The following is a 24,684-nucleotide window of genomic DNA, read 5'->3' as shown; positions in this document are numbered from 1 at the left end:
TGATGGTCACATTAAAATGGAGGATCAAACACATTGGATGAATTATGAAAGTGACTTGATACATTGGAAGTTAACTCACATTCATTGAATGGAATCAAGTTACATGATCAAGATGGCTATTCTCAAGGAGAAAATCAAAATTGACATGATGACATCCTCACTTGATGAAGATTGATAAGCTATGTCATTTGGTTTGAAGGAAATCAACTTAAGCGTTTCAAACTCCGTTTTCATTGATCTTAAGTTTATAGGTATGCCGTACTATTTAGAGGGATGCATCATGCTGGTAGATAATTATTCATAAGTGCTCAATCCAACCCATGTGAGGTTTGAGTGAAAGAGAGAGCCAAGTGCTTACTCGCTGTGCTGTAGGTCCAAATACCAGACGTGTCCGGTATGATACCAGACGTGTTCGGTATTGGCCTGGCCGCAGCAACTTTCTCGGTGTTCTCGGTTTGGTTCGTCGGGAGTTTCAACTAACGTCGGGAGTTCCGAGGGTCAGGAGTTCCAGTAATTGTCGGGAGTTTTGATGCCTCACACGCGCCACTGACTTAGTGACCGTTGGTGGTGTGCAGGCAATATACCAGACATGTCTGGTATTCCCAACGGCTACATAATGACTAGTTTTTCAAAGGGGCTATAAATACCCCTTAGCCTCCACCTTTAGAGGTTGTTGATTCTGCTGACATTCTCACATGTTTTTGAGCCTAGAGAACACTCTCCAACCCTCTCTTAGTCAGTGATTGATTCAAACTTGCAAAATCCATCTTGTGGGTTGAGTGAGATTCAAATTGAGAGCAAGCCACCCTTGAGCACTTGTGCATATTTGTCGATCTCGTGATTCACATTTGTTACTCTTGGACTCTTCAGTCCTAGACAGCTAGGTGTCATCGGAGAGCACCCAAGAACTTGTGGTGTGCCTTAGAAAGTTTGTAATGGTTCGATTCCACTACCGTAAGGAAAGGAATCATCTAGTGGAAGGAGAAAAAGAAGTTGAAAAAGACTCCGGCTAGAGTGGCCTTCGTGGTCCTCTAGAGTTGACCTTTGTTGGGTCGCTCATAGCCCCCTCAACAGAGAGTAGATCTCGACAAAGGCCGAACTTCGGTAAAACAATTCTTGTGTCTTGATCTCTCTTTTCACTTGGCTTTTGTGATCTACTCATGTTGCCTGAGCTTGTTGATAGGTCACTAGTAGGTGCCAGCAACGTGGTTTGAAAAGAGAAGTCAATCGGAGCAAATCGGGAGCTGATTCAGCAAACCCGTGAATACTAGACATGTCCAGTATTTGGGGCTTATGCTGTTTTTATTCATTCTTAGTTCTAATCCTTGTGTTGCAGGCTTATGGCTCCTAGTTTTATTTAGCACTTGTTATTTTCTCAGTGGTTAACTCATGAGGGGTTATTTCTCTGATTAGGAGTTTATAATCTCTTGGAAACTCCAATACTAACCGTTTCTGCATTTTGAAGGGTTGAATTTTTAGAAATGCCTATTCACCCTCCTCTAGGCGGCATCCTCAGTCCTTTCAGCAGGCCATAGTGACTCTGAGAGCGAAAACTCATATTTAGACGAGGCTGAATTTGAAGAGCGAGATCCTACTCGGCCTCTCCAATGGAGGCGTTAGGTTTTGTGGTCATGGCGAGGGCACCTTTGTGTGTCCTTTTTGCCGCGGCAAGAAAGTGCCATCATGAAGTCTTCGCGAGTTGCTGTAGCACACCAATGGGAAGTCTCGTAGAGGTGAGGGGATCTCTGGGCCAGAGCATAGTGCTTTGGCAAAGTATATCCTAAGCAACGACGCCATGGCCCACGACTGCGAGCTTGGTGGAGTTGGGAACTGCGGTGGCAATCAGTCGGTGAAGGCTCGCAGGGACAAGCACCACACGGCCAATAGGGCCGATAAGGAAGCGCGCAAGGAGAAGGTACTGAAGAAATAACTCTGTGTGATGATGTTTTTTGTGATCAACCTTCTTTCAATTTTTTAAGTTACTATGTAGTTCCTGTCACCAATTGAATCTAACTATATTTTAATTAACACTACAGACCGAGTGTCGCATGGGAAAGGGCCCCTACTACAAGCCTAGCAGAAGGCCCGATGGAGGGTCATCCACATCTCACTGAAGCTAGTCTTATAGTAGGATTTTTATTTTATGTACTGAATTTTTAGCGTAGAATATATATGTTTTATTTAGATGAAATATGAAATAATCTTAACTTATGTATTTTTCAGGATCTTCCTTATCTTTGTTGCGATGTTTATTTTGTGTGATGGGGAAGCGGTCTTCTATGACCGGTAGTGTGATGGTAGCCCTCGAGTAACTTAGATTTTGTGACCATATGTCACGTCCGTCGTTAGGTGATATTCGTAACACACAACCACCACCATTGGGAGCCTTCATTGCCGCTTCCAAACGATCAGGAACTCAGGATGGCACCGCTATCATCAATTTCCAAGACCACCCAAGTCTCCCACGTGTATTTACAAAGTTTTGCTCAAATTTGCATTCCCACGGCTCCTACTTTAGCTTACAAAGACCGCCGATTCCCCCACCCTATCTGCCTCCTCCTTAGTGCTACTATTCCCCATCACCGCCACACATCGTCGACAATCTAGTGCTCCGCGCCATGACACTGATATGCCTCACCGCCCCGAACAGATCCACTGGTGACCAAGGTGGTACTCACCACCGTGCCCACTTGAGCTCACTGCTGCAAGATCCAAACACAAGGGTAATGCTTTCACACTTCCCTTATCCATGTTTCTTAGATTTTTATTCCCCTCTTCACTCATGCAAGCATAAGTAGGAAGCAAGCTTACATCTGATTAGTGTGTCTCTGTCACTGTAGCAGATCCTTGTCAAGATGGAGGAGTAAAAGCTCTAGTTTAGTTTTGGTTAATTGATAAAACCCTAAGGGCTAACCTAGTTTATCAAGATGATCATGAGATAGGTAGCACTACTCCAAGTGATAAAGCAATGTCGAAGATCACGACAATGGTGATGGCATGGTGATGGTCAAATGCTTAAAACTTGGAAAAGAAGAAAGAGAAAAACAAAAGGCTCAAGGCAAAGGTAAAATTGTAGGAGCCATTTTTGTTTCAGTGATCAAGACACTTAGCGAGTGTGATCACATTTAGGATAGATAGCCGTACTATTAAGAGGAGTGAAACTCATATCGAAATACGATTATCAAAGTGCCACTAGATGCTCTAATTCATTGCATATGCATTTAGGATCTAGTGGATCACTAACACCCTTGAAAATATTTATGAAAATATGCTAACACATGTGCACAAGGTGATACACTTGGTGGTTAGCATATTTGAGCAAGGGTAAAGAAGATAGAGGAGAAAGGAAATCAGTCTCACTGTTCTCACTATGACCGGGCGCTGGTCTTGGGTGGACCGGTGCGTCCGGTCAGGCGTAGCAGTGAAGACATCAGCATCGGTATATTGACCGGACGCTAGGTCTGAATTGACCGGACGCTGGAAGTCTGGGTCTGGTCGAACTGATAGGTCAGCACAGTATCCAGGGTTTTACAGCGGACACTGAGGTGTGTCCGGTCGAGGTGGACCGGACGTGTCCGGTCGAAGAAAACCTGGTTTGGAACCTTACTATAAATGACCGGTCCGGTCACTTGTGCTGAAGCGTCCGATCGCTACTTAGCCGTTGCGATCGGGTGGTTCCTGTTGAATGAAAAATGACACGTGGCTTACATCGGTTGACCGAACGCTGGGTCTAGAGTCCGGTCAGTCTGACCAGAGTGACCGGTCAGCCTGTAGTGTGCCTAGTGAAGGGGTACAATAGTTCTATTTCATGGGGGCTTCTATTTAAGCCCCATGGCCAGTTCAAGCTCATCCTCTTGCACATTTTCATTGACATAGCAACCTTGTGAGCTTAGCCAAAGCACTCCCACTCATCTCCATCATTGATCCATCATCATTATGAGATTGGGAGAGAATCTAAGTGCATTGCTTGAGTGATTGTATCTAGAGGCACTTGGTATTCGTGTTGCGCTGTGAATTTTGCTTGTTACTCTTGGTGGTTGCCACCACCTAGATGGCTCGGTGCAGCGGTGGAGGATCGGCATGAGTTGGTGATTGTTCGTGGCCGTCTCCGGTGATTGTGAGGGGAGTTGTACCTTCCTCGGTGGAGTGCCGAAAGGTAACTCTAGTAAATTGCTTGTGTCATTGAGTTACCTCACTTGTGGGTAGGTTCTTGCGGTATCCAATCGTGTGGACGAGGTTTATGAAATACCTCTTAGCTGCCAAACCACCAAGTGTTGGTCGACACAATGGGGACTAGCGTGTTGGCAAGCACGTGAACCTCAGGAGAAAAATCGGTTATCTCTTGTCATTTGCATTCTCCCGGTGATTGGCTTAATCTTTATCTTATGATTGGTTCATCCCTCTACACGGCAGTATAATCACCCTACTCACTCATTTATATTCTTACAAACTAGTTGTGGCAAGCTGCTTAATATAATTAGAATTGAGAGCTTGCTTTGTTATTTTAAGTTCATCTAGTAAAGCTTTTTAGAGTAGCAATATTGAGAGTTCTTAGTGAGTAGTAACTTAGCAAGTTGTGTGTTTAGTAATCATTGCAACTAGAATTGTTGGATAGCTGGCTTGCAACCCTTGTAGAGCTAGAGCAAGTTTGCATTACGCCATTTGTCTTACTAATCAAATTGCTCTAGTTGATTTATAGAATTTTAAATAGGCTATTCACCTCCCTCTAGCCATATCAGGACCTTTCAAGTGGTATCAGAGCCGTGGTCACCGTTTGATTAAAGGCATAACAACCTCGGTGTCAAATTATGGCTCAAGTTGTGTTCAACCATGTGGAGGGCAAACCACCGTTCTTTGATGGCACATGCTATATTATTAGAAGAGAAAGATGAGGATGTATCTTGGTTCAATCAATGATCAAGTATGGGAAGTGACCGAGAATGATTATGCTATCATCGATCCCAACAATCCCACCAACCAAGACAAGACCAACAAGCAATGCAACACAATGACTCTCAACACCATATACAATGCCATTGATTCCAAGGTGTTTGAGCAAATCAAGGATTATGAAAGAGCAAATGAGGTGTGGACAAGATTGGAGGAAACATATGAGGGCACACCGGCGGTGAAGAGTACCAAGTTGTACATTCTCAAGAACAAATTGACAAGCTTCAAGATGAAGGAAGATAAGAGCATTCCGGAAATGTTCCATCGATTACAAGTAATTGTCAATGACTTAAAGGCTTTGGGAGAGAAGATCAAGGATGATGACATCTCTCATCAGTTCTTGATGTGCCTACCTCCAAGATTTGAGATGTTAAGATTGCTAATCATAAGAGGATGATTGAAGGATATTACCCCCAACCAAGTACTAGGTGATGTCATAACATAAGAGACATACCGTGTGGAAAGGGAGGGGATGATAAGGATGATAAGAAGGAAGAAGAAGACAAGAAGAAGAAAAGCATAGCATTCAAGGCTAGCTCATCATCATCAAAGAACAAGGGCAAGTCCAAGAAAGAATCAAGTAATGATGATGATCTTAGTGATATTGATGATGAAGCTATGGCCCTCTTTGTGTGCAAGATGGGAAAAATCATGAAGAAGAAGGGCTATGGTGCAAGAAAGAGAAGATATCACACCAAGAAGGAGTGTGTGAGAAGATGCTACAATTGCAAGAGCCCCGATCATGTAGTAGCAAATTGTCTATATAATAGTGACAATGATGAGGATGAGAAGAAGAAGCACAAGGAGGATAAGAAAGAAAAGAAGGAGAAGAAGGAGAAGAGAATGACCTTCCAAAAGAAGAAGAAGGGTGGAGGTTATGTGGTCACATGGGATAGTGATGGCTCTTCGGATAGTGATAGCTCTAGTGATGATGACAAGAAATCTATCAAGACAGCACTAGCAAGCTTCGCCATCAACAACAAGCCCTCCATCTTCAACCCTCCATCAACATGCCTCATGGCAAAACCTACCAAGGTAAAATATAATGTGAGTGATGATTATGAATGTGAAAGTGATGCTTGTAGGAGTGATGATGATGAGGAGTACTCCAAGGAGGAGCTCATGGACATGTGTGAGCAAGTGCATACGTGCTTTGAGATGAAAAGAAAGGAGTGCAAGGAATTGAACAAGAAAGTTAAATTTCTTGAGCAATCCCTTGATGAGCTCAATGCCACTCATGAGAGGCTAATGGAAGCCCATGAGAAGCTTGGCAAAGCTCACTCTAAGCTTGAAAAGGCTCACTCCTCTCTTATTGAGCAAGTCAAAGTGGAGGAAGCCAAGAAGGAGCAAGTGATCATAACATGTGATGTGGGACTAACATGTGATCTTATTGATGAATCTTTTCATGAGTCCATTTTAGTTGCTTCCACTAACACTTCTTGTAGCACTACTACTTCCACTTTACCTTTGAATGATGGTCTCACTTGTGATGCCTCACTTATGGTGGAAAATGAGAACCTCAAGAAGGAGGTGAATGAGCTCACTTGTGCCTTAGAAAATGCCTATGGTGGAGAAGCCCACTTGCTAAAGTGCTTGGGTAGCCAAAGATTTTCTCTCAACAAAGAGGGATTAGGCTATACCCCCAAGAAAGGCAAGGCGGCCTTTGTCACTCCCAAAGCTAGCTTTGTGAAGGGCAATGGTTGGTTTTGCAATAGATGCAAGCAAGTTGGGTATATAGAGTAAAATTGCAAGACTAACAAGAACAAGGTACCTAATGTATCCTCAAGCAAATTTGATTCTTGTTACATGCTTTATAAGGGTGCCAATGGTGTGAAGGCTAAGTTCATTGGTACACCAATTGTGGGCCCAAAGAAGAAGGTCATTTGGGTACCAAAGACCTTGGTGACTAACCTACAAGGACCCAAGCAAGTTTGGGTACCTAAAAAGAATTGATCTTCTTTTATAGATAAATTATAAAGCCGGAGGAAGACATTGGATGCTTGATAGTGGGTGCACACAACACATGACCGGTGATCCAAGAATGTTCAATTCAATCAATGAAAACAAGAGCAATGGGATTGATAGTATCACATTTGGTGACAATGGCAAAAGCAAGGTCAAAGGGCTTGGTAAGATTGCAATATCCAATGATTTGAGCATTTCCAATGTGCTACTAGTAGAGAGCTTGAACTTCAACCTATTATCGGTAGCTCAATTATGTAATCTTTGTTTCAAGTGCATATTTGGTGTGGATGATGTAGAGATCATAAGTGTAGATGGCTCTAACTTGATATTCAAGGGATTTAGATATGAGAATCTATACTTAGTTGATTTCAATGCTAGAGAAGCTCAATTGTCAACATATTTGATCACTAAGTCTAGCATAGGTTGGTTATGGCATAGAAGGCTTGGTCATGTTGGAATAAAACAATTAAATAAATCGATTAAGCATGACTTAGTTAGAGGCTTGAAAGATGTCACATTTCAGAAGGATAAGCTATGTAGTGCATGTCAAGCTAGAAAGCAAGTTGATAACACACATCCTAAGAAGAGCATGATGAGCACATCCAAGGCATTTGAGTTGATGTACATGGACTTGTTTGGACCAACCATATACACTAGCATTGGTGGAAACAAATATGGATTTGTGATTGTGGATGATTTCACTAGATATACATGGGTGTTCTTTCTTATTGACAAGAGTGATGTGTTTGCAACATTCAAATCTTTTGTCAAGGGTATTCACAATGAGTTTGGAACAACAATTAAGAAAGTTAGAAGTGACAATAGAAGTGAGTTCAAGAACACTAGAATTGATGAGTTATGTGATGAATTTAGAATTAGACATCAATTCTTGGCTAAGTATACTCCCCAATCAAATAGGCTAGTTGAAAGAAAGAATAGAACCTTAATTGATATGGCAAGATCAATGTTGAGTGAGTACAATGTGAGTCATTCATTTTGGGCCAAAGCAATCAACATGGCTTGCTACTATAGCAACTGACTCTATTGTCACCCCATAATGGAAAAGACACCTTATGAGCTATTGAATGGAAGAAAGCCCAACATAGCATACTTCCGGGTTTTTGGTTGTAAATGCTATATATTGAAGAAAGGCACTAGATTGATCAAGTTTGAAAAGAAATGTGATGAAGGTTTCTTACTTGGTTACTCCACTACTAGCAAGGCTTATAGAGTTTGAAATTTGGCTAGTGGTACTCTTGAGGAAGTTCATGATGTGGAATTTGATGAAACAAATGGTTCCCAAGAGAAACATGAGAATCTAGATGATGTAAGAGGCACTCAATTAGTCAATACAATGAAGAACATGGACATTGGTGATATAAGGCCTAGAGAGGTTATTGATGTTGAAGATGACAAGAATCAAGTGCTCTCTAACTCAAATGTGCAAGCTAGTGGTTCTCATGATCAAAACCAAGCAAGCACTAGTAATGGCAATGTGCAAGATCAACAAATGGCTAGTTCATCATCTCAACCAAGTGATCAATCAAATGCTAGCAATCAAGTGCAAGTGCTTCAGCCAACCAATGTTGCAAGAGATCGTCCGTTGGACACTATCATTGGTGATATTTCAAGAGGTGTGCAAACAAGATCAAGATTGGCTTCATTTTGTGAGTATTTCTCATTTGTGTCATCCATTGAACCTAAAAAATAGATGAAGCTTTGAGGGATGTTGATTGGGTCAATGCTATGCATGAAGAGTTAAACAATTTCACAAGAAACCAAGTATGGGAGTTAGTAGAGAGGCCTAAGGATCATAATATGATTAGAACCAAGTGGGTCTTTCAGAATAAGCAAGATCAAGATGGGATAGTAATAAGGAACAAAGCAAGATTAGTGGCTCAAGGTTACACTCAAGTTGAAGGTCTTGACTTTGGAGAAACATATGCCCCGGTTGCAAGATTGGAAGCAATTAAGATCTTGTTAGTCTATGCTTGTGCCCACAACATCAAGTTGTACCAAATGGATATAAAAAGTGCATTTCTAAATGGGTACATCAATGAGCTTGTGTATGTTGAGCAACCTCTCGGTTTTGAAGATGAAAAGAAACCCAACCATGTTTACAAGTTGAGAAAGGCTTTGTATGGATTAAAGCAAGCACCTAAAGCATGGTATGAGAGATTGAGGGATTTCCTACTCTCTAAGGGATTCAAGATAGGAAAGGTTGACACCACTCTCTTCACCAAGAAGCTTGGAAATAACTTGTTTGTGATGCAAATCTATGTTGATGATATCATCTTTGGACCAACAAATCAAGAATTTTATGAGGAGTTTAGGAAAATAATGGCTAATGAGTTTGAAATGTCCATGATTGGAGAACTTAGTTACTTCCTTGGTCTTCAAATCAAGCAAATGAAAATGGCACATTTGTGAGTCAAGGCAAGTATATCAAGGACATGCTCAAGAAGTTTGGAATGGATGATGCTAAAGCTATTAGTACACCAATGGGGACAAGTGGAAGCTTGGATAGTGATGCTAGTGGCAATATGGTGGATCAAAAGATATATCGATCTATGATTGGAAGCCTACTCTATGTGACCACATTAAGGCCGGATGTGATGTTTAGTGTATGCATGTGTGCTAGATTTTAAGCCTCACCAAGAGAAAGTCATTTGAAGGCAACAAAGAGAATATTGAGGTACTTGAAGCATACACAAAATGTTGGATTATGGTATCCCAAAGGAGCAAGATTTAAGTTGATTGGATATTCGGAATCTGATTATACGGGCTGCAAAGTTGAGAGAAAGAGCACATCGGGCATATGTCAACTATTGGGAAGATCACTTGTGTCTTGGTCATCAAAGAAGCAAAATAGTGTAGCACTTTCAACCGCCAAAGCAGAGTACATTTCGGCCGGTAGTTGTTGTGCTCAATTACTTTGGATGAAGGCTACTTTGAGTGACTTTGGAATCAAATTCAAATAAGTGCCATTGCTATGTGACAATGAGAGTGCCGTAAAGCTCACCAACAACCCAGTTCAACATTCAAGAACAAAGCACATTGATATCCGCCATCATTTCATAAGAGATCACCAATAAAAAGGGGACATTTGCATTGAGAGTGTGCGCACCAAAGATCAACTCGCCGATATCTTCACCAAGCCACTTGATGAGAAGAGATTTTGCAAGCTAAGGAATGAATTGAACATACTTGACTTCTCAAACATGTGTTGATGCACCCCCAATTTATATGACATGCCTCTCCTTCGAGCAATCCAAGGTAAAAGTTGATTGGCATGGCATACATCCTTGCTAAGGACATGATTAGTGCATCTAGACATATTTTATATTTGAATAGGCTCATTCATGAAAATCAAATAAATTTGATGCTTGTATGGTTGAAATGATCTAGTGGTAGCATATGACATGTTTGTGGGCTTGTAAACCTAGTGTTCGATTTAGAAAATGAGCTATAAGTGTTTAAACTCAACATGGTACAAGATAACCCTTAATTGGAGGTGCGAAGAAGCTTATCCTTGGATCAAACTGAGTTAAATATCTTTTGCAAGTAATCTAGATTGAACCAAATTGGGAAAATAATCCTCATTTCACATGATTTCACCCCAACCTATCTATAATTTGAGGTCACCTTGTGCTAATTGTTGACATTGATAATCCTACCCTATCTATACTTTAAGCCTTTGTGGTCATTGATGACAAAAGGGGAGAAATAGTGTACAAAGATAGTGAAAAGACAACAAAGAAACAAAGGAAGGGGATGCTGGAAGTATGGGTCCGGTCGAACTGATGAGTCAGCACAGTATCCAGGGTTTCGCACCAGACGCTGAGGTGTGTCCGGTCAAGGTGGACCGGACGTGTTCGGTCAAAGAAAACCTGGTTTGGAACCTTACTATAAATGACCGGACGTTGGGGGTCCAGCATTCGGTCACTTGTGCCGAAGCATCCGGTCGCTACTTAGCCGTTGTGATCGGGTGGTTCCTGTTGAATGAAAAATGACACGTGGCTTACATCGGTTGACCGGACGCTGGGTCTAGAGTCCGGTCAGTCTGACCGGAGCGTCCGGTTAGCCCGTAGTGTGCCCAGTGAAGGGGTACAATGGTTCTATTTCGTGGAGGCTTCTATTTAAGCCCCATGGTCGGTTCAAGCTTACCCTCTTGCACATTTTCATTGACATAGCAACCTTGTGAGCTTAGCCAAAGCACTCCCACTCATCTCCATCATTGATCCGTCATCATTATGAGATTGGGAGAGAATCTAAGTGTATTACTTGAGTGATTGCATCTAGAGGCACTTGGTATTCGTGTTGCACTACAGATTTCGCTTGTTACTCTTGGTGGTTGCCACCACCTAGATGGCTCAGTGCAGCGGTGGAGGATCGGCATGAGTTGGTGATTGTTCGTGGCCGTCTCCGGTGATTGTGAGGGGAGTTGTACCTTCCCCGGCGGAGTGCCGAAAGGTAACTCTAGTAAATTGCGTGTGTCATTAAGTTACCTCACTTGTGGGTAGGTTCTTACGGTATCCAATCGTATGGATGAGGTTTGTGAAACACCTCTTAGCCGCCGAACCACCAAGTGTTGGTCGACACAACGGGGACTAGCGTGTTGGCAAGCACGTGAACCTCAGGAGAAAAATCAGTTGTCTCTTGTCATTTGCATTCTCCCGGTGATTGGCTTAATCTTCATCTTGTGATTAGTTCATCCCTCTACACGATAGTATAATCACCCTACTCACTCATTTATATTCTTGCAAACTAGTTGTGGCAAGCTCCTTAGTGTAATTAGAATTGAGAGCTTGCTTTGTTATTTTAAGTTCTTCTAGTGGAGCTTTTTAGAGTAGCAAGATTGAGAGCTCTTAGTGAGTAGTAACTTAGCAAGTTGTGTGTTTTGTAATCATTGCAACTAGAATTGTTGGATAAGTGGCTTGCAACCCTCGTAGAGCTAGAGCAAGTTTGCATTACGCCATTTGTCTTACTAATCAAATTGCTCTAGTTGATTTGTAAAATTTTAAATAGGTTATTCACCCCCCCTCTAGCCATATTAGGACCTTTCAAGGAGGTCTACAACAAGATGAAGGGAGTGGGCATCCTCATAGACCATGTCTTGGTCCTCATCCTTCGCCCCTCACGGCCCGCTCCTTGTGCAGCTGCAAATGTGGCAGCCGCTCCTAGAACCACCTCATCTCGGACACCAATTACCGAAAGGAGCTACCTCAGATTGTTGCCGAATTCTTCTATCACACCTAGAAAGGCAAACGCCCCTTCGCTAGCGTCACCGGTGAACACCCATCCTTGTCCTTCTTGCCCTTCCCCATTCACGATGTCGTCGTCTCAGATTGCTACAACGGCCTCATCCTCTGCTGGTGTTTTAGGTGTCGCTATGTTGTAATCCGACGACTAACAAATGGTTGCTACTACCGGATAACCTCTGTTCTTGTGGCGAGGCTTACTTGGGGTTCGATCTGATAGTCTTCTTGCACTTTCATGTGTTTGAATATGAGAAGATGAGGGAGGGTGAGTCCGTATGTGTGAGCATCTACTCATCTAAGAGTGCAGCTTGGATCTTTAAAGAATATGAATGGGGCAACGATATTATAGTATCCACATATGCGAGAAATGTGTTTCTTAATGGTTTTATGCACTGGCTCAAGTTCTCTCAGATCGTTGCTGTTGATATGGACGGAAAGACATGGACGAAAATACAGAAGCCACGTGGTGATGCAATCTCCATCCATGAAGCCCAGGGTTAGTTGTGTTTATGTACTACTGATATTTACACTATGACTCAGCTTTCAATCTGGATCCTTAAAAACTATGGTAGTAATAGATTGACACTGAAGCATACGGTGACCACGCTGGAGATATTGGGATAAAACAATATTAAATTTGGTTATGAGGTTTGTGATGCGGAGTACAGAGTGATTGCAGTTCACCTTGAATGGAATTTGATTTTTCTTGTTGGGGAGGATAGAACATTGCTTGCATATGACATGAACCATAGAAAAGTTCATTTCCTCCCTACACGGGTCATCCGCTGTTCTAGACCTATCTGAAGTCTATGTATCAACGGACCTCACTATCTTATGTTCCCTAGTTCATGAAGTCATTAGCAGAGCAGTAAAGGTGTATTTGCTATCTTTTGTTTGTTCAGGTAGGTAGTTGTTTTGATTCTATATATATGCCAATTTGGGTTTGGTAACTAAAGGAATGGTGTGTTCAATATCATTAATTCTGCTGCTTTGTGCAGGTTGAGTCTGAGTGCTTTTGAATAATTTTCCTACATTGGCTAAGGGAGTAAGAAGAGAGGTTCAATGGTGCATTGGCTACCGATCCAAAGTTCATGTCCTCCCTACTCGGGTCGTCCAATATCCTAGAAGTACTTAGAGTATTTATTTGAACAGACCTCACTATCTGTCTTATGTTCCCTTGTTCATGGAGTCATTAACAGAGCAGTGAAGGTACATATGTTGTATTTTGTTGTTATAGGACATGTCTTTGTTCAGGTAGGGAGTTGTTTTGAGTATATATATATATATATATATATATATATATATATATATATATATATATATATATATATATATATATATATATATATATATATAGTCTAATTTTGTTCATAGCAATAAAGCTTTGCATTATGTAGGTTTTAGGAGGAAGAAGAGGGGTTCTATGCTGCATTGGCTGCCAAGTTGATCAAGGAGTGCCCATCTGAAGGAGCGAAACACATCTACTTCGTTTTAGTTACGTAAGTCTGTAAGGAGCAGAACCATTATTATGCTATCTATGTACCGCTTATGTTAATTCATCAGTTGACACAGTTATTATGTTAGTGTCGAGCATTGTTATTATAACAAGTACTCTTCATTGTGGACATGATGAATGATGTGTAATGATTAAATCTGTATGGTGTGTGTTCAGTAAGTTATTAAGGCCCAGCTGAATTAGTAAATATATTGTGAAAACCGGATGCCATCACCGCCGCTATTTGTCTGACGAGGCAGCGGTCAATAGTGTATCACTGCCGAATCATTTAGTAACCCGACACTGACTAAAGGATCATCATGGGCGGATCGTACTGCAACACGACGGTGACCATGCCCTATGACCAGACGGTTCATACGCTGAACCGAAGGTGATGTTCGTCTCGACATAGGGGGGTTGCACTCCAATACGACGAAATAAGAATCTGATCACGGACGGATTATAAGCCATGCGGCGGTGTTAGTGCATACCCACACAGGCGGGTCGTGCTCTAATGCGATGGAAGTAAGGACCTTAGTATGGATGGATCATATGCCAATGCGGCGGTGTTAGTGTACACCGCAGACGGTCTCAGATAGCGACGGTGAGAGCTATGATCATCACTGTCGACAGCTTACGGCCAAGACCGAAATTGGACTGCGATGAGGGTTGCGACGTGGCTGTGAAAGGTCCGAGTGTAGTAGTGCATGTTTATGATATGCAAGAAACATTTATCAACTCTAGACCATGATTACGCTCTAAAATTACAATACATGTTATAAAGAGATTTTCAATCATTTCCTTTGGCTAACTGTTTTTGCATCTACTTGTTCTCTAGCAGCACTTGCAGAGCAGCACAAAGATTTGTCCTTCCATCAAGAAAGATTGAAATAAATTTGTACCTCTATTCTATCGTCTTCCTATTGCCAATCAGCCGGACCTTGTTGGAGCCGTCGAATTTTATATGGATTGTTCGATCTTGTCATGATTGATCGATTATGCAGCAACCTTTTAATGTGTTCAAATTCTTCACTATGATGAATCTTGCAATTGGGCTTCACGAAATCCAGTCTGGAGCTTATTATAGTTCCAGCCTCCAGCTCCAATAATAGTACTGTACAAGAGGCATAAGGATTTAGCTGCTGGTGTTTTTTAGACGTACAAGAGTTATAAGGTTTTAGCTGTTGGTGTTTTTAGAGGCCTTTATGCGGTGCAGCTTTTGAAGACTATACAGCCTTTGGAACTAATGTTTCTGCATTATGGGTTCTACCTTCAGGCTCTGGAGTCTGGACCAGCAGGAGCTCTTATCCAAGAGGCAGAGGATACTGATTTTGTGAGCTATTTAAGAGAAGCAAATAGCAGAGTGGGCTATTCGCTAGCATTCACATATGTCTGTTTCAACCAAAAATATTTTGTCTAATTTGAAATAGATATTTTATTTGAGTTCTTTCGTGATGAAATATTTGTACTGAGTTACTTGTTAGTTAGTCTTCTAAATCATGGGCTGGTACTTAATGGTTGAGTCGATTCTTTGATAGAATCACCGGAATAGATAATCCCTTACATATGATTGTAGTCATGAATGACTGGCCATCTTTCTGCAAGTGTTTGTTGTCCATATATACTCCTACATGGCAATCAAGCAAAAAGATGGAGATTTTACTAATTTATTTGTCAGTTGATTTTTGACTTATTATATTTTCTTACACTTATTGTGTTATTTTTTATTTTATTTTTTTTTTTTTGCTCCTAAGGCGGGACTCATTATGTTGAACTTTTAGAGACTCCACTAGCAACGCACTGATAGTTACATAGGAAAGCTCAAAACTAGAATTATGGCGTATAGAAAAGATAGATGCCTTGTCACGTTGTTTTGGATGGCCGAGAAAAACATAGTACTACCGCGGCGCAACGGAAGTGACGCGAAAAAAGTTATAGAAATAAAAGTAAAAATGAGTGTTATTTAAAAAAATAAGATTTAAATAAAAAAGATTAAAAATAAAAAAATTCCCCACCCCACACCCAAGCCCAACCGTCCACCACCTCCCTCGTTCCCGTCTCCCTCCTCGGGTTCCTCTCCTCCGTGCGCCGCCGCCGCCTGGCTCGCACCGCCGACAGTACCTCAGTCCAGATCGATCCTCCCTCTTTCCCAGATCCGATCCTAGTTAGGCGGCAGCCGCCGCCGCATCTGTCACCTTCACACCCTGCGCGCTCTCTCTCTCTGCGACAACTGGGTGGGCTACCGCCGCCGCCGCCGTACGCCAGGTGCCGAGACCTTCTCCGATCTCTTAGCCGGCGAAGAGCGCCCACCAGGTATTCCCGCCCCCCCTTCTCTTCCCTGTCTGCTGTGCGAAACTGAGTTCTCAAGCTCTCACCTCAAGCTATTTTACTATTCGATGCCTACTAACTTCTAACTTTTTTGCAAAAAATACTGGTGTACACCCTTGTCCCTTTACCAGATCCGCCCCTGGGTTCAACTGGTCGAACCCCAATGGCCGACGTCGAGTCCAACCCTGGCGCGGGCGGGAAGCCACCGCCGTACAAGGACCCTGACAATGGGAGTCAGCGGTTCCTACTCGAGTTGGAGTTCGTGCAGTGCCTCGCCAACCCTACCTACATCCACTGTACTGTACTGTCCTCCATGCTCTTGTTTTTATCTCACCTGGTTAGGATTAGCTAATCTGACGTTGCACGCATCTATGGAACATTGGAACGTCTTGCTGCATCGTTGCTGACCAATTTTGATAGGGGTTGTACTGCTAGTAACTAATTTTGATAGGGGTTGTACTGCTAGTAACTAGCAGTCCATTGCAACGGACTGAAAAATTTCGTAGTGGTGTGTGTTTCTCAGTAAGTTCCTGCTTGAGAAGGGAGCTTTGATTGCTTAGAAATTTTTAGCACTAGCCCAAATCCCATTCCCTCTCTATTAAAATTGGTCCTATCTGCATGGGCCTCATGGGCGTTTTCTTATCAATAGGGTATGATTGCTAAGCTAAGGCTGTGATATTGTTAGTAGTATTGCTTGAATTTCATCATTTTGTGCGCCTCATCGCTCCTTGTTTTTTACTTGAACATTCTTGTTCAATGCACATTATGTTTGGTACTGCACAGAAGATTTGAATGCTCTTTCTTTTCCCAAATAGATCTCGCGCAGAATAGATATTTCGAGGATGAGGCATTTATCGGGTACCTCAAGTACCTAAAATACTGGCAGCGACCAGAGTATATCAAATACATAATGTGAGTGATACCATATTCAGTAGTTTTGTCTGCAACTGAGGAAATGGCTTGCTCATTGTTTTTGCTGATGATGCAGGTATCCACACTGCCTTTTCTTTCTTGAGCTCCTCCAAAATGCCAATTTCCGAAATGCAATGGCACATCCAACAAACAAGGTGATCTTTTGGCCTAGATTCACACATTCACACTTGAGCACCAGTTTTTAGCTTTTGTTTAGCGTCTTGCAGTGTCATCCCTCCTTTCAAAACCTAGCTGAAGTTGTTCTATTGGGCCTTTTTTTTACTTGCTTGCTAGAACCTATAAAAAATCAGAAAGTCGCACAAACTTGATATTAGTGCTTGTGTAGAACTATGCAGCACGGATACGGATGCATGTATCGGTGTCGGAAGGATACAGATACACAGATACAACAATTTTCTAAAAAATCGGATTCATGGATACATTTTACTATTTTAAAATAAAAAGATAATAATGCATACTGATAACAAATTAACAATGAAACGTTGCAATCTACTTGACTACTTAAGTTTTTATTACAGCACAGCAGGTCTCAAGTCTCAACTGTGAAGTTCTCAAATATAGTAGTCTCAAATTTAAGGAATTAGTCAAAGGCATTCAGGTTTGCAATTCAGGCTCACATCAAGTTCCTATTCCTCATTTGTCTCGTTTGTTTCATTCTCATCCACAACATCAAGCCGCAGATCACCCAAACCAAAAGACAGCTTGTAATTCAGGCTCATCAAGGGAGAGATCAGCCACTTCAAGAATGCCAATACCACCAAGTGAATCAAAAGAATCTCCTCCCATATCCTTGTCTCTCCTGTCTTGTACGCATCAGTTCTTCTTGACAGATGTACTCAGATTTGAGTGCACAATGACCAAATCTTCAGCACGCTCTGGAGTTAAGGCATTTCTCATGACATTATGGATTAAGCTATAGGTGCTCCAATTTCTTTCACAGCAAGAAGATGAGGTTGGTTGGCTAAGCAATTTGGTGGCCAAACTCATCAATAAGGGAATAGATTGTCCATGATTTGTCCACCAAGTCATAGGGGAAACAGCCCATCTATCATAGATTGAGTCAAGATCATTAAATTCTTCTGAACAACAACTAGAGAACCTTCAATACTCTTCTTTTACTTTAGCCAATTCTTCCGGCATGCGAAACAACTTCTTGAGCAATTCATCCTCATTTTTTGTACCTCTTTATCCTTGTGGGGTGGTTCATGGATCACGGCCAACACCTTCTTCAAGCCACTCCTGCTGTAATATCTGCAATTGACAATTTGGCTTTAATGAATGAAGAAAAAACTGAATGAGACAAGTCAGTTTTTATTGGTACCTTGGATTAAGTGAATGAGCCAAACAATGAAGTTGATTATTTCCTTTTGTCCACCTAGCAATCAATATGTCATGAATAACCGAGTATAAGTCTGACACCTCATCTTCTCCCTTCCCCTCATATCGATATAATCTCTTTCTTCACTTCCTCAATCATCGAATTCCACATCTCATACATTAAGTGAAGACATGGTGTGTCGTTGTCTGCTATATGGTAGAGATCCTAAGAATGCTGTCCACCTTGTCCCACCATACATCACTGAGGAAGCAGCAGTAGGCAAAGAAACAGTTTTTGCCTTGGACCTTTCCACCAGTTCTTTACACCTTTCAATTTCCTTCCTGATGACACTAAGCATTTCATATGAAACATTAGGACATTTACCTATTCCCCGTCCTCAGCCACGAATCCATGCAACACAGGTGTAAAATATGGTTGATATATTTATTTGTGTAGGAACTGGCGAAGGAAAGAGCTTTTGCATGGTTTATTAATGTTCATAATTTTACTTTTCGCCGTATTCTTTTAATTAATTAAGACTATTTGTATGAAATTAACACCTGCCAACTAATTGTTTGACAGGAGCTTGCTCATAGGCAGCAATATTTCTTCTGGAAAAACTACAGGAATAACAGACTGAAGCACATCCTACCACGCCCTCCTCCTGAACCAACTCCTGCACCTGCACCTTCACAAGCACCTGCTACATTGCCCTTACCAGCGTCAGTGCCGACACCTGTAGCTCCACCTGTTCCTGCACCAACATCGTCTATGCCACCTGTGGTAGCAGGTGGTGCATCTGCAATGTCTCCTATGCAGTTTGTGGGAACTCCGGGCACTAATATGCCGAAGAATGACATGAGAAATGCTATGGGCAACAGAAAAAGGAAGTATGCACCTCCCTTGCAATCATTTCAACAATTTGTTTTATGAAGTTATTTGTCCATACACTGTTTTCTTTCCTTGCTATTTTGTATGTGCTATGAAATCATTGGCTAACTATTATTTTCGAAGGATACAATCCAATTCAGTTTGATTTATGGCCACTCTTCCAATATAGATTATGAAGATCCTCTTCTCCATTACAGGAAAGATGGTTGAGGCTCTCAACATGCTTTTTTAGGAAACCTATATCCTATATCCACTTCTCTGATCTTTGGCCCACTGTTTGAGTAAAATTTATCTGAAAATTTTGTCAACAATATTGAGTCAAGCAATATGTTTTTTACTTTAGCTTTGTTATTTGTCCCATTGTGCAAATAAAGACTAGTCAATTGAAATGTGGACTTCATGTAGTTGCGAATGAATCTGCATATTTCTTTTTTGCTTTAGTCTTCAGAGCTTATAGTCAGGGCAGCAAGTGTGATATGAATGTTCCATAAAACTACCGTTTGACTGATGATATGTTTACATCTTCATCGCAGGATGGGCTAGTTGAACATCTTGCGCAACTCATGAACGGACAATGCCAGATTCAAGCGCAGTTGCTACCTCTGGAGCCTTATTATTTCCTTTTGCTTTAGGGCTGGTTATTTGGCCTTGTAGTTGAGGGTTCCTGAGTTTTTAGAATGGAAGCTTCTGATTTTTAGACAGAAGTTAGAACAAATACTGCTTGTTGTATTAGCTTGCAAATGTGACTTTAGATGTCAGCATTCTCCTGAATGATCATACCATTTACCTTGATGTTTCGGCATTTTGGCCATATTCTGGTCATACAAAACCATTGTACATGTTTCTGCATTTTTTATACAAATAACTTAAAGAATTTGATTTAAAACAAAGCAAACCTAACCAATGTTACTCGGTTCAACCCGTCTCAAGCGTCGATTGACGGTTCCATGCATGAACCGGTGAACAGGGCTACACACCGCACCACCACTCAAACGTACATCGCAATCCTGCATCCGCGAATGCACGTTTACAAGGGAAAATATATGGTGGAAAAATATACGACCAGACTAAAAGGCGAACGCCCGCCTAAATTAAATCTAGCGAATGATTTTCGGACAGGCTACCTTTCCTTTTCTAGAAAAAAAATGCCGCATATCCTTTTCTGGATGGAACCACATGTGCAGTGTTCTACGCGACGAGATGAATAAAACTAGACCCCACTTATATGTGTTTCGAAGAATATTTTTCTAGTAGCAATTTATGTATACTAACTCAGAACGTATAACTTATAACATATGACTTATGCCAAAAACTTGTAAATACAAAAGTTATGAAAACACAATTTATGTACGAAAAGTTATAAAACACAACATATGTTAATAAGTTATTCTAAAAATGTATGTACTTAAGTTATTCTATACAACTTGCCAACGCTGCTCAATAAAAGTTAAGATAAAAACTTGTGTTAATAAGTTCTGCTCTGTAAAATTTTATATTGTAAAAGTTATGACATATAAGTTGTGGTAATATGTTGTGCATAAAAGTTACGTGTATAACTTGGTAACTTTTCAAAAAAAAAAAGGAAAGTTAAGTGTATAACTTAAATATATATAACTTGACGAATAACTTAGATGTAAAGTTGGACATATAAGTTATATTTTATAACTTAGTTGTACAAATTAATATCATAACATAATAGCATAAATATGAAACTATGTATGAAAAATAACTATGTAGTATAACTTATAAATATGTAACAAAAAAGAGAAAAAATGGTAGAAAGAAAAAAAGAAAGAAAAAATAAACGTTCATACAGGTGCAGCCAATAGCCAATGCCATGGGACAAATGTACGGAATATATCTACATAGTACGGAAAGGGGGGAAAATATTTAAGAACGAAGTGGAACCTATAAAGAAAAAGAAACGGCATAGAATAATTAAAGGAAAAGAAACGGAGGGATCCGTGCGGGTGGACGTGTCGTTCGCTGGGGAGAAATCCAGTGAACGACCGCTCAACTGGATTTGGGAAAAATATACGGTGGAAACCACTTATTAGGTGGAATCATGAAAACTAGTTTAAAAAATATACTTTTGTAACTAAAAAGATTTTAAAACTTGACACATATGTGGAAACTCACATGCAAAAGTTAGGATGTAAACTCATTTTTGAAAAATTCATACAAAAAACATAAATTTTACTTGTATGTGCACTGCAAGATAATTCTGGATTTTAGGTCTTCCAGTATACATTCACATGAATCTTGTTATTTTCATATGACTTTTTAAAAAAATGACTTTGCATCTCAATCTTTTGGTGTGAGTTCATGTATGGATGAACTATGAACGTGCCAAGTTTCAGAAATTTTCAAGTTATAAAAGTCTATTTTTTTAAAAAAAAAAAAACTAGTTTCGATGTTTCCATGCTTGCATGTTTAGCACAAGACCATTTTGACTCCTGTGAACCTGTCAAACGTTGAAAGCTGACCTCTGTTCTTCTTGGTAAGTTGGGATGGTGATGGATCCTCCGAATGCTCCTCCGGGCCTCTAATTGCATCTCTCAAATTTAGCGCCCTTAACATCCCGACAGCAGGAGCCTAAAAATGGCCAAATCATGCAATTGCCATATATATTACACTTTATAAGAAACCTCGTTGCGTCGAAGAAATTGCCGTACCACTATGTCTGGTTCGTGGATGGCGCCACCGCCTCTCCTGGTGTCGCTGCTGGTCGCCTTGCTCGCGGTGGCCGCCGATGTCGCCAATGCCGGCGGCGCCAAGCCCCTGACGCCTGGCGGGCGCGCGGTGCACCACAACCACGGCAAGTTCACGGCCGGCCCGTGGAAAACCGCCCACGCGACCTTCTACGGCGGCCGGGACGGGTCCGGCACCACGGCGGGCGCGTGCGGGTACAAGGACACGCGGTCGGAGGGGTACGGCGTGCAGACGGTGGCCGTGAGCTCGGTGCTGTTCGGCGACGGCGCGGCCTGCGGCGGGTGCTACGAGGTGCGGTGCGTGGACAGCCCCGACGGGTGCAAGCCCGGCGCGGTGGCGCTGGTGGTGACGGCGACTAACCTGTGCCCGCCCAACGACCAGCAGTCCGGGGACAGCGGCGGGTGGTGCAACCCGCCGCGGGAGCACTTCGACCTCACCATGCCGGCGTTCCTCCAGATCGCGCAGGAGAAGGCCGGCATCGTGCCCATCTCCTACCGCAGGGTGGCGTGCGCGAGGCAGGGCGGCATCCGGTACACCATCACCGGGAACAAGTACTTCAACATGGTGACGGTCACCAACGTGGGCGGTGCCGGCGACGTGGCGGTGGTGTCGGTGAAGGGGAGCAAGCGCGTCAAGTGGACGGAGCTGAAGCGCAACTGGGGGATAGTGTGGCAGACCGGGGAGGACCTCACCTGCGAGTCGCTGACGTTCCGGGTGATGACCAGCGACCACCGCAAGGCCACCTCGTGGCACGTCCTCCCCGCCGACTGGCAGTTCGGCGTCACGTACCAGGCGTCCAAGAACTTCTAAGTAGCCACTTTCCCTCTTCTTCAACCTGCCCGCAAGCAGCCATGCAAGATGGTAACATCATGCATGCATATTCGATTCTTTCGCTCATGCCCTCCAATACGGTGCCAGAGTTAAAAAATTGTTGAAAATCAATGTGCAAATTCAAATGACAATGGCCATCTTAACCAGTTGTGATCAATCTGAACTGCTAATGCATGCACAAACCTAAGCTACTACCTCCACTGTTTAGGCCGTGTTTTGCACGACAATTAGCGCTGAGCAGCTCCAAACTCCACCGTGTCCGGACGACTCCACTGCTCTAACATGTATGGGCAGGGATTTTTTTTATTTTTAATCCTTTTTTAATCAATATTTTAATAATAACCATTCTAAAATACATATTGCAAGAACTGACTCTTTTGGTCACGCCAACGCGGGTGGCACGACAGAGCAATGCTGTCGTGCCACATGTACTAGCGCGACAAGGGCGTCCTACGTGGCGTGGAGGTTTGACCAGGTCCTATGTGGTCGTCGATGGGTCCCACCCTGTCACGCCATCGACTTTGGCGTGACAGCTATGTCATTTAGGTTTTGGCTGACCCAGCCTAGTTTCTTTTCTCTCTCTCTCTCTCTCTCTCTCTCTCTCTCTCTCTCTCTCTCTCTCTCTCTCTCTCCCTTTCTTCCACAGGCGGCTAGGGGGAGCGGGAAGCTGCAGCCTCGGTGCCTCGCCGCGGCGGCGGCACCGTCCAGCTTCCACAGCGCCGGCGAGTGAAGCTCCCTACTCCGTGGAGTCTTCCATCGGCATATACAAGAACTACATAATGCCAACCCTATTGGCATTGGCAAAATATGTACTGCACCTTGTAGGCATGAACACTACATCCTAGTACGCATCGTCGGGCGAGGACCAAAAGAAAGTTTCACACTCCTTGTCCTCGTCCTTCTCCATGAGTGTTGGGAGATGTCCGTCATTTTGGCAGTGGATCGTCAACTACAAAAACGAAACAATGTCTCATTTGCAACAACGGTAAAACACATGCATAAGTCTAAACAATTCGAAATGAATTACTCACATAAACGACGCCTCAAAGGCCTATTGGCTAGTGCCTTAGCGGCCTCCTCTTGAAAAAGGCCTCCTCCCTCGCATCCTCGGCCTCCTTAAAGTCGTACGTCTCCTTGTGTTGTCGTCAGAAGCTCATCAACTCCATTTCGTCAAAGTACCAAGAAAGACTTCGACTGGTCACCCGAGGAAAGCCCTCGAAAATCCTGTCACGAGTCTTCCATGATGGCGTCGGTACCTTGTACTTCCTCCTCACCTCTACCGGCAACTATTGCTGGTGCCAATGCTTCCTGTCTTTTTCGAGAGGCGAACGTATCTTGAGCCTCTCTACTAAGGCTCCACGGCCGGGGAAGTCCTCCCAATTGCATGTCCTCTCCACCTAAGTAAACACAAATGAATGAAACAAAACAAACTCATGGCCATTGTTGCTTTAATAACTTCAACGGTTCAGTCAACTCACCCAGAACACGTTCGGCCCTCCATAAGCATTGCCGCAGTAGTAACCATAGCCTAGCTCATACGGAACAACTCCTTTCCGAGCCTTGATGCCACACTTGCACTTACGCTCCGGCATATTTGCGCAAAGCCATGGCTTAATGCCTCCTTCAAACTTTGCAAATTCATACTCAGAAGGCCAGTGCGATTTGGGTCTATAATTGTACTCCTTAAAGTCACAAGATGGGAACTCTCTTTGTAAAAAGCAAATGTTTCAGGTGTAACATTGTATGTGCAAAACGCATAGAAGCTTCAAAATAGATTGATTGCATGAGAACTTACACTACATGTCAATCCACACCGGTAGAAGGGAGTGAACGCTCCATGTTGGCTGGGAGTAGTAAGAATCGTTGACACTCCACAGTGCATTTAGGAGGATTTGCTAGACGGTACAAACTAGCGTCAAGCTTCTCTTCCTCTGCCATTTTTGAAAGGTTCGGTGGCGGCGGAACCCAACTAACAACTCAGGATATGGACAGCTCTTTCA

General features: G+C 42.5%; 2 protein-coding genes across 4 annotated transcripts; both read left to right on the top strand.

Annotated features, from left to right (window-relative positions):
* The first annotated feature begins 15,693 nt into the window (after positions 1 to 15,693).
* Positions 15,694 to 19,970, top strand: LOC136473081 (mediator of RNA polymerase II transcription subunit 31-like). 3 transcript variants are annotated; one of them, XM_066470775.1, is made up of 6 exons: positions 15,694 to 15,984; positions 16,131 to 16,295; positions 16,815 to 16,911; positions 16,988 to 17,066; positions 18,833 to 19,140; positions 19,675 to 19,970. In XM_066470775.1, the coding sequence occupies exons 2-6, from the start codon at positions 16,163 to 16,165 to the stop codon at positions 19,682 to 19,684; spliced, it is 627 nt and encodes a 208-aa protein (XP_066326872.1). In that variant the 5' UTR covers positions 15,694 to 15,984; positions 16,131 to 16,162; the 3' UTR covers positions 19,685 to 19,970. The 3 variants fall into 3 exon arrangements, with proteins under 3 accessions (XP_066326872.1, XP_066326871.1, XP_066326873.1); XM_066470774.1 differs by lacking the exon at positions 19,675 to 19,970 and having other exon boundaries at positions 18,833 to 19,667; XM_066470776.1 differs by lacking the exon at positions 16,131 to 16,295 and having other exon boundaries at positions 15,847 to 15,984.
* A 1,836-nt stretch (positions 19,971 to 21,806) lies between these two features.
* Positions 21,807 to 23,035, top strand: LOC136473079 (expansin-A32-like). The gene has a single exon (XM_066470773.1). It carries the CDS (start codon positions 21,821 to 21,823, stop codon positions 22,661 to 22,663), a length of 843 nt encoding a protein of 280 aa, XP_066326870.1. The 5' UTR covers positions 21,807 to 21,820; the 3' UTR covers positions 22,664 to 23,035.
* The last annotated feature ends 1,649 nt before the right edge of the window (positions 23,036 to 24,684 follow it).

This window comes from Miscanthus floridulus, chromosome 8 (assembly GCF_019320115.1).
Source record: "Miscanthus floridulus cultivar M001 chromosome 8, ASM1932011v1, whole genome shotgun sequence".
In the NCBI taxonomy this organism is placed as follows: domain Eukaryota; kingdom Viridiplantae; phylum Streptophyta; class Magnoliopsida; order Poales; family Poaceae; genus Miscanthus; species Miscanthus floridulus.
The sequence above is the reverse complement of the archived record's forward strand: the minus strand, read 5'-3'. Positions and strand labels throughout refer to the sequence as shown.

Coding starts and splice junctions, on each gene's coding strand:
- LOC136473079 (XM_066470773.1), top strand. CDS start 21,821: ATGTCTGGTTCGTGGATGGCGCCACCGCCTCTCCTGGTGTCGCTGCTG.
- LOC136473081 (XM_066470774.1), top strand. CDS start 16,163: ATGGCCGACGTCGAGTCCAACCCTGGCGCGGGCGGGAAGCCACCGCCG. Junction 16,912..16,987: donor GAGTATATCAAATACATAAT/GTGAGTGATACC, acceptor CTGATGATGCAG/GTATCCACACTGCCTTTTCT. Junction 17,067..18,832: donor TGGCACATCCAACAAACAAG/GTGATCTTTTGG, acceptor ATTGTTTGACAG/GAGCTTGCTCATAGGCAGCA.